The sequence below is a fragment of the Cavia porcellus genome, unplaced genomic scaffold (assembly GCF_034190915.1).
Source record: "Cavia porcellus strain 051 isolate PalLab524CR breed Dunkin Hartley unplaced genomic scaffold, mCavPor4.1 scaffold_26, whole genome shotgun sequence".
Classification (NCBI taxonomy): Eukaryota; Metazoa; Chordata; class Mammalia; order Rodentia; family Caviidae; genus Cavia; species Cavia porcellus.
The window spans coordinates 41,314,065-41,327,553 of record NW_026947509.1 but is presented as its reverse complement, the minus strand read 5'-3'; the positions used below and the strand labels follow the sequence as shown (position 1 = coordinate 41,327,553).

General features: G+C 39.2%; 1 protein-coding gene across 1 annotated transcript in view; it reads right to left on the bottom strand.

Annotated features, from left to right (window-relative positions):
• Bmpr2 (bone morphogenetic protein receptor type 2) overlaps positions 1-13,489 on the bottom strand; it is a 175,218-nt gene that overhangs the window by 8,903 nt on the left and 152,826 nt on the right. The window contains exons 8-12 of the mRNA XM_013157493.3: positions 12,786-12,946; positions 12,288-12,435; positions 7,032-7,168; positions 4,513-4,685; positions 28-1,301 (exon numbers count right to left, since the gene is read on the bottom strand). Coding sequence (XP_013012947.1) covers positions 28-1,301; positions 4,513-4,685; positions 7,032-7,168; positions 12,288-12,435; positions 12,786-12,946 — 1,893 coding nt within the window. The remainder of the gene's footprint in view (positions 1-27; positions 1,302-4,512; positions 4,686-7,031; positions 7,169-12,287; positions 12,436-12,785; positions 12,947-13,489) is intronic.

Below are 13,489 nucleotides of genomic sequence, written 5' to 3'. Positions count from 1 at the left end.
CAGGCGTGTAGGAGGAACTCCACTTACTCTGCACACCACAGCCATCCAGGACATTGGTGGCTGAAAGATCCAGAGAATTGGGCCTCTGTGCTCTTCTGGGCTTTGATGGCCCCGGATCTGCTACTGTGCTTGAAACGCCCTGTGAAAGAACGTCTTGTTCGGAGCCTGGATTGCTGTTGTTGTTGTTGGAATTTGTTCGGCCACCTTCTAACGGCCGTTCCCGCCTGTCCATGAGGCGATCCAGAACACCTTCATCATGGCTGGCTTGCTGTTCACGTCTCAATAAAGGTTCGTGCTCATCAGGACTGGAATTAATATTGAGCCGGGTGTCCTCTCCAATAAACTGATTCTGCAGCATGTCTTGAGCCCTGTGTGCTACCACGCTGGCTGTCTGGCCAGATGGCACTGCCCCGTTGGCATACTGGGTGGCAGCATGGGGGTGAACACCGTGGCTTCGACCTGCCACACCATTCATGGTGACAGTTACCACGTGAGGCTCTGCTGCATTGACTGTATTCATCTTGGCAACTCCAGTTTCCACTTGTTTCAAGTTTGATTTGTGCTTGCTGCCAAATTTTAGTCGGGACTCCTTTGCTGAATTTTTGGTATTCAAAGGCAAGCTAGTAGGTCTCTTAGGCAGGTTCTGCTGCTTAGGGAGAGGATAGAGCTGAGTAGGCGTAACGTCAGGAATTAAGCATGCCTGCCCATTGGTGCCCTGGGTAAAATCCTGCTGCCCAGTCGCTTCCACTGCAAGTTTTATGAGTGGGTAGAGCAAGCTGGAACTAGTGCTGCTCAGTGGATCTGGCCCGCTGAACTGTTTAAGAGAATGCTCCATGAGGTTCTCATCAGAGCTCTCTTTGAGGTTCTTGTCTACTTCTTTTGGATCTAGCTTATTGGTCTCTAGGTCCTCTTCTGTCAGCTGCAAGCAGACTGGGGTAGGACCGATCGACTGTGCGACACTGGCATGGAGATTTGTTTCATCTGGGTATGGAAGCTCAGATATCGTGGTCATGCCAGTGCTTGGTGTGAGGCCAGTGGTGTTCGTGGTGGTCGTGTTGGTGGACAGGCTGGTGACACTGGTCTCAGGGCTGGGGATCCGCGCTTGCGCTTGTTGCCGTTCATAATTAATGGAGTTTCGGTTCTTTTCCCCCATGGTCAAAGGTGTGCTGGACATAGGATGATCAGAGGAGATATTCTTCACAATGCTGTCAGTGTGGTGGACAGAGTCTTCAATGTACGAGGAAGAGGAGTAATCTGGGTAAGGGCCAATTTTTGGCACACGCCTATTATGTGACAGGTTGCTTAAAGAAAAGACAAAAAGTGACACTGAGAATGTGGATTTAGGACAAATTCTCTGCAAGTTTAACATTACTGATTTTAGTCTGAGCCACTTATTATTTTATTCCTAACATATTATTTTTGAAGTTACTTAAAAAGTCTAATAAAAGCGGGGTGTAGTGGCTCACGCCCTATAATCCCAGCACTCAGAAGGCTGAGGCAAGAGAATCGTTGTCAGTTTGAGACCAGCCTAGGCTACAAAGTGAGCTCAAAGCCAGCCTGAACTGCATAGAGAGACCCGGTCTCAAAAAAGACATAAAGACAAAAGTCTAATAAAATAATCATGTATTGATAACTGCTTAATTCTAGGCACAATCTATAATCTCAGAAACTGCCCAAATGCCTACTTACCAATGAAGGTGAGGTTTTTTTTTTTTTTTTTTTTTTTACAATAGAGTACTACTCAACCATAAAGACAGATAAACTTGAGACTTTTTTTGTTTGGTAACAGGTATTGAACTCACAACCCTGAGCTTGTTAGGCAGGCACTTATGCAGCTGAGCTAAATCCACAGCCCAACTTTGGACATTTCTAGGTAAATGGATACACCTTGAGACCAATACTCTTAAGTGAAAGAAACACATGTGTATAAATATCACATTGTTTCTCTTGTGTGAGAAACTGAAAGTGTAAATAAGCACCACAATATATAACAGATACTGTGAAATAAGAAGAAAATGTCCAAATGGGAAGGGGAAGGGGGGGGCAGGGATGAGAAAAAAAAGACACAATGTAAACAAAGCTTTTGTAAATAAGGAAGGAAACAGGTTGAATGGGAGGTAAGAAAAGGGGAAAAAGAAGCAAGATATATCATGCACAGGAAAAAAATTCTTTTTTTGTCTTTTTCCTTTTTATCGGTACCGGGGATCGAACTCACGACTGCCTGCTTTCAAGGCAGGCGCTTATGCCGCTGAGCTAAACCCCCAGCCCCAGGAAAAAAATTCTTTATGATGAATGTAGTCATCATGTATAATTAAAATATACCAATAAAATTGAAAAAATAAAATAACTTGTTAAATTCTAATTTTACCTGAATCAAACGTACTGAAAATCTATGCAGATCTGGATATGATCTGTGTAGATACTCTTATTCTGGTTTAAAAGAGTTAATCTGAAAAGCTCCCCTGTAATTTGCAACATCACAAACATACTTTCTGAACTGTGCACGGGCAGAGCCTACCATCACATCTGGGGGCCACACGTGTTTCTGTTGCACCCCTACAACCCCAAATCCATGGTGTCCACTTGGCCAGGAGAATCCAGGTTCCCACAGCTATGTGGTAAAAGGACAAGCTTCCAGGTTGCTCTGCCACACCCCCATTAAAAGGCACAGTAGCTGGGTGTTGTGCTGTATGCCTGATATGCCTAGCTATGCAAGAGGCTGAGGCAGAGAATTTCAAGTTTGAGACTAGTTCAGGCAATTTAGTGAAACCCTGTTTCAAAAAAAAAAAAATTTTTTTTTAAAAGTCAGGCATGGAGCTTAGTGGCAGAATGTTTGCCTACACACAGCAGGTGCTGCATTCTACCCCTAGCACAAAGGGAAAAAAGGCAAGGTCTAGCAATGTCTTTCAGGGGTTGTCTAGGGATTATCAGTGAATGTCACAGAGGTGAACCTTTCAGAGTTTTCAATGATATAAACAGCCTGCTGTAGCACATGTATCATACAGTTCACCAGCACTGGCCTAGGATAGGAACAAAATGTGACAGTGAGATATAAGATCAAAGATTCAGAATAGCTCTTCAGTTCAAGGGTTCTTCAGTCACAATTGCTCTTGGGGTTGATGGTTCTTGTAATATGTCTATAATTATTTAAAATTTCACCAAAGTAAAAACCAGCAATAGCTTTAACTAAAACACTCAAGGTAAAAATGCTGGAACATTAACCACAAAGGTAACAGGACAGAAGTAGCAGATGAGAAAGAGGTGTTATAAAGGGAGACCGGTAAATTACAAGGAGAATGGCAGGGAGGCAGAGAAAAACACAGCCAGGCAAACAGGAAGCTATGGATCTTAAGAGTCAATAAAACAAAACTTAGAGTGAGCAAGACTACAGAAAAAACTGTGATTTATTGGAAATTAAAATAGAGATGAGATGAAAATAAGCATGGCAGAGAGTAGAGCCAGAGTACAAAGGAGGCAAAAAATGGCCAGAGAAGGGGAACATCAAGTGCTTTTTGTACTATTAAAAAAAGCAGGGCTGGGGCTGGGGATTTAGCTTAGTGGCATAAGCGCCTGCCTTGCAAGCAGGCAGTTGTGAGTTTGATCCCCAGTACCGATAAAAAGGAAAAAGACACACACACACACACAAACAAAAGCAGGGCTGGGGATTTAGCTCAGTGACATAAGCGTCTGCCTTGTAAGCAGGCAGTCGTGAGTTCGATCCCTGGTACCGATAAAAAGGAAAAAGACAAGAAAAGAAGAGCTCAGGAGCATTTAAAGTAAAAGCTTTAGCTGACTCTTAAGAGAGGTATAAACAGCATAACGGACAACTGATAACCCTTTCCTGGAGCCCTTGAAATTTCTATACATCTATTTGATAAGTAGAAGCTTTTGGAATATGAAATAAAAAAATTAGATGGTCCAGTAAGAAGACGTAAGAATTTTTAAAGAAACTTTTTTCAGAACAAAAAATCATAGCTCTAAGGAAAGGAAATATTTTACACAACAGTGTTCCTGGTAGAATGAAAAGACATTTTGAATTGCTTTAATGTAAAAGGATTAGTCATGTATTCTGTAAGAAATAGCTTTGGATAAGAAGTCTGGAAACCTTAGTGTCCAGTGAAACAGCAATTAGATACTACCTAAGGCAAGTTCACAGTTCTATTTATACTTACTTAAAAAAACAAAAAACAAAAAAGGGAGGAAGAAAATAACAAATGTATTAGGTAATGTATGTAGAAGTCTTGTAAACTTTTAGGAACTATGAAAATATTTTACTATTATTATTACAGGGAAGTTGAGGCAAAAGACTAGACTAATTCCACTCTTATCAAATAGATATTTTCAGTGAAAGAACAGCAACACTGAAAGAAAAACTGAGTTTATGCTATAAACACTGTGAGTTTATGCTATAAAAGTTAATCACTATAATGGTTATGAGGTTAGTTTGAAAATGTTTCTTTCCTCTTCTTGGTTCGTTCTCGGTCTCCAGGCACCAGCCCCAGGGGGTCTTACCGCTCATTCTGGACGGCAGTGGACATGGGGTTGACCGTTGGGCTCACAGATTTGTTTCTTTCCCATATCATCATGAGCTCGGCCATTCTCTCCTCGGCGCACTGTGCAGTCAGTCGCGCCTCTGCATCTTGGTCCCAACAGTCTTCAATTGTCTCCTTGAGTGACCTCACTGCCTGCGAAACAAAACACATGTCAAAACGATTATTGAGCTTTTAGAATATAATATGTGGTAAAAGACAAATCATATATTTTTTAAAAGCTAGTATTTTAAAAAGCTGTAATAATGTCTTGCATGGTGGCACATGCCTATAATCTCAGCACTTAAGAGGCTGAGGCAGGAGGATTGCTGTGAGTTTGAGGCCAGCCTACACAACATAGTGAGAATTTGCCTTAGCTATAATAAAGTATTTTAAAGTTCAGGGATTATAAAGGCATTTCTCAAAGTGAATTTTTGACAGATTCTCAAAAACTGAGGAGCAAGTAAGCAAGCAAGGTCTAACTCTCTAAAGAATTATTCACAAAACTAAGCATCTATAATATGCTGCAGGTACTTCTTCAATACCATAGGTTTGAGGTGGGTGCGGTGGCTCATGCCTGTAATCCCAGCACTCCGGAGGCTGAGGCAGGAGAAACATTGTGAGTTGAGAACAGCGTAGGCTACAAAGTGAGCTCCAGGCCAGCCTGAACTGCCTAGAGACCCGATCTCAAAAAAAGACAAAACAAACAAACAAACAAAAAAACCATGGGTTTGTATCACATTGGCTCTGTTACATCAAGCAATATCTACTTATTCCACTTAAGAGAAAGTTTAGATGGACAGACTTACTATTTATAGCTATCACTTTACAAGCTTTAACTTTGCGACTTGAACAATTATTTCTAAGATGACAATATGTAATCCATTAACTAGTGATTTCCTACTGTTTATTTTTTTCTGTAAATCTGTATAACTTGTACCCTTTCTCTGCTTTTTTTTCTCCTTAAATAAAATTTTAAAAAAAATTATTTTTTAATTTTTATTTTAAAGAGAATAAAACAAAACAAAGCAAGACAAAACAGAATGAGCAGAGCAGAGCAGAGTAAAATAATGCAGGTAATACTAGAATTTCAGAAAAAGACAGCAAGAAATCAACAGTGGCTACCATAATATTTCCTGTTTTCTTTGAAACAGCTGTCTATACCTTCATACACAATAAGTTAGTACAAATTAGAATATTATAGAAGCAATCAAAAAGCAAAGAATGAGAGCCTTAAGAGCTTTCAAGACTAGACACTAGGAAATCAATAATGGCTACCATAATGTCTGTTGCTTTCGCAAAATAGCTGTCCATACCTTCACACATATTGAAATCAAATAATTGAAAACAGACTAAAAACAATCAAAACCAAGAATAACCTGTCTTAAAATTTAAAAAAATAAAAAGAGTAAGTAATATAGCTCAGTAGCTCCTGGGTTTAGCCCCTAGCACTGCAAAAAAGAAAACAACTTCATAGAAACACAAAGGGCTTAGCCAGACATCAGCTATTCCTGAAATTCATATGGAAATTCAAAGAATCTAGAATAGCCAATTATCTATGAAAAGAACAAAGGCAGAGTACTAAAATTACTCAATTTTAAGACACTGTATAATGCCAATGCAATCAAGACTATGGTATTGGGATTAAGATATACATATTGGGGCTTGGGATTTAGCTCAGTGGCATAAGTGCCTGTCTTGCAAGTGTGCAGTTGTGAGTTTGATTCCCAATACCAAAAAAACACAAAAAAACAAACAAACAGAAAAACCTCACCAGGCAGGAATGGATTGATTTCCCTGCCTTAGCCTCTTGAATAGCTGGGACTGTAAGCATGTATCATGCCTGACTGAGGGGAGCGGGGAATATATATACATATACATACATATATATAAAACTGAATTGATATGCTGCACCCAAGTTACTATCAGATGTAATCTAAATTTTTCTTAGCCATTGACGCTGGAAGCCTGTGTTAGTGAACGCTCGATGTTATTTATGAGGAGATTGTATTTCAAGATCAATTGAAGAGCATGTGTGGATAATGTTTAACATATTAACATGCCAGTTAACATTCTTCCAGTTGTCACCTGATCTGGTGACCTTCAAACACAGCATTAGTTTCCCTACAGAGTATTGTCTAGTATTGTCTAAAACCAGGCATAGTGGCACACACCTATAAGCCCAGCACTCAAGTGGCTGAGGCAGGAGGGTCAGCATGAGTTTGAGGCCAGAGTGGGTAATAGGTAATACCCTGTCTCAAAAAACTTAAAATTTAAAAAAAAAAAAGTTTTCTGATTGGAAAAAACTGAAACTGATCTAAAAGGTGCAATTATGTTATGTTAAAAAATTTGAAAACATGTAATATCAAAACTAAGTAAGTTAGACTTTTGGCACTGGGCAACCCTGAAGCCTATTAACATTATTAATTTATTTTTGCTTCAAATAACATCAAAATATATGCAATCAGAAGTTCTCGTCTTAATAATTTAGCTTTTTCTTACCAGACTGTTTTCTTTCCAGGCTTCTGGGAACTTGGGTCTCTGTTTTTCCCTAGACACAAGAACTTGCATGTCCTCAAAAGTGGGATGATTTCCAACTTCGGTCTGAAAAGCCATCTGATATTCTGGTACAGATTCACCTGTGTATTTATAAACAAGAATATAGCAGAATTTCCAAAGGTAAATAAATTATGGAACGAGTATTTCTGATATAAAGTAAGTAAAGAAATTGTGCATATCAAACACATTTGGGCACGTGTAAATCCTAAAGTGGTGATGGTGAACCTTACAGAGCTTTTAGTGATGCAAACAGCCCACAGCAGCATGCATACCATAGCTTCTCCAGCATGATCCTTAAGAGAGCCTGTTTCAGGGTTAGTATGTTATTAACACTTTCCTTAGAAGAGTTTCAAACACTGGTTGGTAAATTAATTGGTAGTTTCAATAATAAGCAGGTATTTTATTTATTTTTGGTGCTGTGAATTAAACCCAAGGGCTTACACACATTATGCACATATTCTACACTTACGAAAAACATGGGCAGGCATTTAAAAATGGTTTCTTCTTCTACTACTAGTAAAAGATTATGTTTATAAGGTATACTTAATATTTAAAAATTGCCTGAACTTGGATCCCATCTAAGGGAATGGTGAAGATAAAAACTCCCAGGTTTAGAGTAAGAAATACATTTATACAATTGAATATGTGGGGACTGAAGAGCCACCATGTTTCATCAGGGCACTGGTGCTACTACAGTCCAACAGACTGTATCAGACGTCGCAGGCAGATGGTAGATGATTCATTATACTGAGTTTTAAAAATTCTCAATTAACGAGCAGTATTAAGAATTTCAAAACATCAGTAACTATCTTGCCATACTCATTCATCATCAACAAGAATAACCAGCTGTTTGAGAAGTCTGTGGTTTTTTTGGTGCCAGGAATCCAACTCTTGAACCTCATGCTTACCAGGCAGGTGCTTAAACCATTAAGCTAAATCCCCAGCCCTCTGGTTTCTGATTTTTTTTTCCTTTTTTTTTTTTTTGTATTTTTACCCGTACCAGGGATCGAGTTCACGACCACAGACTTGCAAGGCAGGCGCTTATGCCGCTGAGCTAAATCCCCAGCCCCCTGGTTTCTGATTTTTAAAAAATGTGGTAAAAGTAAATGTATTAATGAACACACTGAGCCATACAGAGATCCTTGGGACCAACACACAGGAAGCCAGTGGCCCAGTGAAAGCCAGACACAGAAGAGAGAAGCCATCTCCTTCTCCTCCTCTTCCTACTGTAATGACAGAATACATTAAAAGGGTGCAGGGCAGGGCACACAGGTTACCATCATAGCCTTAGCTCTTCTATGGAAAAGTCATTTGACTACTCTGTGTCTCAGTCCTGCACTTAGCAAAGTGTCAGCACCCACCTTTACCTCACTCATGGAGATGATGCACAGACAGGAAGATCTAGATGCAGACAATTACAAAACATGCCACTGAAGCCTTGTGCTTCATTAAAATATTCCCAACAGTCCATAAACTCTTGCCTCTCACCAATATTAAGAAGGTTGACAAAGACTAACTACAATTTATATAGTGTATGCAGCACAGCCCAAATTAATAGAATCCTGTACTACTTGCAGGGTGTGGTGGCACAAATCTATAATTCCAGCTGGGAGCTGAAGCAGAAGGATCATACTGAGTTCAAGGCCAACCTGAGTTACACAGCAAGACTGGTAAAAAAGAAAAGGGAAAAAAAACCCCAAAAAACAAAAACACAAATATTATACTACCTACAACTGTAAGTGGTATTTTCACATACTACAAACATTTAAGATACTAGTTTTGACCAGTACCAATCAACACCGAACTTGATAGACAAACTAAAGGACTTAACTATTGGGTCTCTTCATGACAGTTCACTTTACACTCATTGGGTGTATTTTTTATTTTTTCTCCTTTTCTCCTTTTATTTTTGGACCAAATTGGCTCTAAAGAGCCCCATTATTCTCTTTCCCTTTTTTCTTCCTTTTAATAAATATGAAACTTTGCCACTGATAAAAAAGGATTTAATCATGCCAGTTATACTACTTTTTTGCTAAAACCCCATGGATATCAGATGGACTATAAGACATATACTAGTATATCCCATTTGTTTGAGAGACACATGACATACATGCATGCCTCCCAAGTGTCATTTATTAGTTTTTACCCTTTTAAATGTTGGGTTAGTAGAATAACTAAAAATTCACCATTTTACTTACTTGTTTTAACTAGGTCTAAATTAAAATAGAAATCTTGTGAAATAAAATTGATGCACAGTTTTGTGTGAATGTAGTATTAAGAATAGTCAAAACTCCTCTAAATTGTTATGGCTCTAGATCTAACTGTTAAATAGATATCTGAGATTGCTAGCTTTAAGTAACAGATAAATGTTAATGACAAACTCATCCCTATGGGAATCATAAACCTTGCTGCATTTCCTTAAAACTTTACAATCACTGGTGTGCTCAAGGGAGCTAAATAACTGCTTTTATGCAAACTGTCTTGAAGAGCTTGGTGTCTAATATTATCAAGTATCATTTCATTCTTCTCACCCATTTGTCATTTGTTAATGTCTCTACCAGTTAGAGACATTTTTAGTACTTTCAAATTATAGTTCATCTCTTTCTTCTTTGTCTTTGTTTTTCTGTCTTCCTTTCCCCTTCCATTGTAGCATTTCACTCTTATATGTGATAGACTCATTTATTTTACTAATATTTTAATAAAGTGTCATATGTATTGCATTTTAAGGTATATGATAAAAGTTTAAAGGTATTTTACAAGAATTTTATAATTATCATTTAGGTTTACTAACATATTTACATGGTCCTTTTCAACTTCCACCCCATTTCATTGCTAACATTTTCAAAAGTGCTCTGGATACTCTGCCTGTGCTTTCTTAACACTTCTTGCTGTCTGTAATATGATTTCTGTCTTTTCCATACCACAAAAACTCATCAAAAAAAAAACCAACAGGCAGGTGTGGTGGCACAAGCCTGTAATACCGGGAAGGGGAGAGTGAGACAGGAGGATCTAAAATTCAAGCCCAGTTTGCACAATGTAGTGAGACAGGTCTCAAAATAAAATAATAAAGGAGTCAGGGGAATAGCTGAGTGCAAAGGACCTGAGATCAATTTTCTAATACTTCCAAAAACAAAAAAACAAAAACAAAACAATAACAAGAACAACAAAATTCCTTTGATTCCCATTCCACAGAGCTGACCATGGAGACAAAGTCCTTCTCTGAAGTTCCATACCAAGATTCTCAATTCTCTTTTTATTCCTGTAATTTTACTTCTTATTATAGTATCATATGCACAACATAAAACTGTTTGCTTTTAATTAATTTCTAAGGCACAGTTCCAAGGCAAGTCAGTTACATTCACCATATCCTGCCAGCCATCACCCCCAACTCTGCAGCCATCAGTAACTTCCTGTCACTTTTAAAGTTTTAACCTCTTCGTGTTCTATTTAAACATACCCTACATATCTGTTAAAAGTCTTCTGCAAATAAGATTTAAGTCTTCCTCAATTCAAACATCTGCTATTGTTTATTTTGTGGTTTTCTAAGACAGGTCCAGACTCATATGAAGCCCAAAAATAGCCTTGAACTCACAGTGAGTTCACCCTGCCTCAGCATTCAGAGTGCTGGGATTATAGGTGTGTGCCACCATGCCTGGTCTGATATTGTTTTTCTTTTTTGTTTTTGTGCTGAGGATTGACCCCAGGGCTTTCCACATGCTAGGCAAACTACCACTCTACCACTGAGCTACACCTCCAGCCCCTTGGGCTGCTCTTTATTTCCAGTCCTATCAAAGGCAGTAGTCATCTTTTGAATGCAGGAGCTCTATTGCTGGCTACTGTCCTAATGCTGACTGAAGAATGACTTTAGACATTCTTCCTAACTACGAGTCTGGCTTAGTATGCAAACAACAACAATAAACCTGTGACAAAATTATAATAATAGAATACTGATATATTACAGTAATTATTGCCCTTTTCAAAAAAATGCACTTTGGGGCTGGGGATTTAGCTCAGCGGCATAAGCACTTGTCTTGCAAGCAGGCGGTCATGAGTTCGATCCCCAGTACCGATACAAAGTTAAAAAAAAAAAAAAAAGAAAGAAAAAAGAAAAATGCACTTTGAGGTTGTAATGTTAAGTGAATTGGATCTGACACACAAGATTAAATATCGCATTGCTTTTCTTATATGAAAACCTCAAGTATAAATAATCGAGGGAAAAATAGAGAATAGGAGACAGGGAAATAGATTTTTGCAGTTGAGGACCAAGGGAAGAGATAGCAGCATAAAGAATGAAGGTGTATTCTGCACATGCACCAACGCTTCCTGGGAAAATTTAGAAAAGAATACACAGGGTCACGTGGAGGTCCTAAAAAATAAACAAAACTTTAAACAGGAAAATAACTTAGTCCTCTGCTTTTAATTAGCTAGAAAATATTCTTCTAGATAGTAACTATGGGCCTCTAGTTTATGTAAATAATTGTTTATTCACTATGGTTCAGAATTATGAACACTTAATTTGTAGTGACTTCCAGCAAAAGTAACTGAGCCCTACTACTGGGCTGTTTCTATCTGGGAGCCTTTTCACAGACTGTCGCTCCAGGCAGACAGAAGGTGCCCGCCTCCTGCGGGACCCTAAGAATGCGTGCACCTTCTGGTAGGTCCAGGTTTTGTAAGGGGGGGGGGCGCACGCTGGAACCGGAATCCTGACACTCCAAGAAAACCTGTAAAAGCTATTTCAGGTAAGGCTGGGCAACTGCACTGAATGGGAAGCGATCTCACGGAAAGGAGAGGGAGGTGGAGGGGACGCAGCAGCGACACAGGAAGGGGCAGGGACCAAGTCAGCGGACACAGAGGCGCCGGCAGAGAGCTACAGGAAGGTCCAGGCAGCTCAGCTCAGACACACAGACAGCTGGGCAGGGAAATGAGGACACAGAGCTTCTCACAGCTGGAACAGAACCGGCATTAATTAAACGATACCCTGATGAAAACTGAGTCCTTTAAAACAAACAAACAAACAAACAAACAAACAAACAACAAACACATCTTGCCTTCTGTTGATGTTTCTCAACACTAGATGGCAACGAACTGCAGGTTTAAGGACAAGTCAAAGGATCCTTGCACAAAACTGGGGTTCCCGTCCCAGTCCCAGTCTGGTCCCTGTTCCTGTCCCCGAGAAGACAGGAAAGGCCTCACCCTCACCCGGGAAGAGGTCGGTGCAGCGCATGAACATCTCCCAGTAGATGAGCCCCAGCGCGTACATGTCCACCTGCTTCAGTGCAGACTCGCAGTCCCGCAGGTTCACGGCTCCTTCCAGCACTTCTGGTGCCATGTATCTGATGGTTCCAACCTGACACGGTAAGAGTGAGTTTTCAGAAACCGAATAGAACTACATATAAAAAATTCGTAACACATAGCAAGTAAAAAACGTGCAACAATAGGTACACCATCTAATGTTCTTAAAATTAATAAAAATACATTTATGGCTACGAGAATGTAGACGAAAAGGTCAGGAAGGGTGTGTTTGAATTTGGAAGGTGATTACCAGTTGGCAGTAATCAAACGTGGTTAATCTGGCTATTCTGATCTCAAACCTGGTAATTTTCTCCTTCAAAAATCACTTCCTACACACATCTTCCTAATGTCTGTTGAAGTGAGTCAGAACCACAGCAGTCTGTAAAGCAGACAGCGAACACGCACCTCACTGATGGCTGCATTGTCCTCCTCCCCTGGTCGCACCAGTCTGTTTCCTGTCAGCCTCATGGATAACCCAAAGTCACTGATGACACAGGTTCCATCATTTTTCACCAGGACATTTCTGCTGTTTAAATCTCGATGGGAAATTGCGGGTTTATAATGATCTGTTTGGACAATTTCAAAAATTTACTTATGCTTAAATAGAATTATAGTGCAAAAAATGAACAGGCAAGTAAAAGAAACTGCATAAATACAGAGTATAATTTTTGCTGCCCGTTAGATTTCTAATAATAAAAAGGACACAAGAAACCAAAGTTTCAGCTCATCATTTTCTAACATATTTTAACACAACTCCTATTGTGTGAATAGCTAATTAAGCATTAACCTTTAAGCTGAAATGAACAGCAAATAAACTCCAGCTCCTAATTCTAAAACAAATTTGTTTCTCTTCATTTCTAGGTCAGCCAAAGGAGACAATATAGAAGGAAAAAGTATCTAGCATAAACACACACATACATACACACACAGAGCTCATCTGAAACAAGTATCACTGAAAAACTTACGTGGTTCTCTAAGTTTTACATAAATCTTATACCACTCTACATCTTAATGAATCAAATCTGTGATGGGTCATCTCATTTCTAGCAGAGGTTTATTTATTTTATGAAATTTTTTAGTTCCAGACAGGATCTCACCAGGTAGTTCAG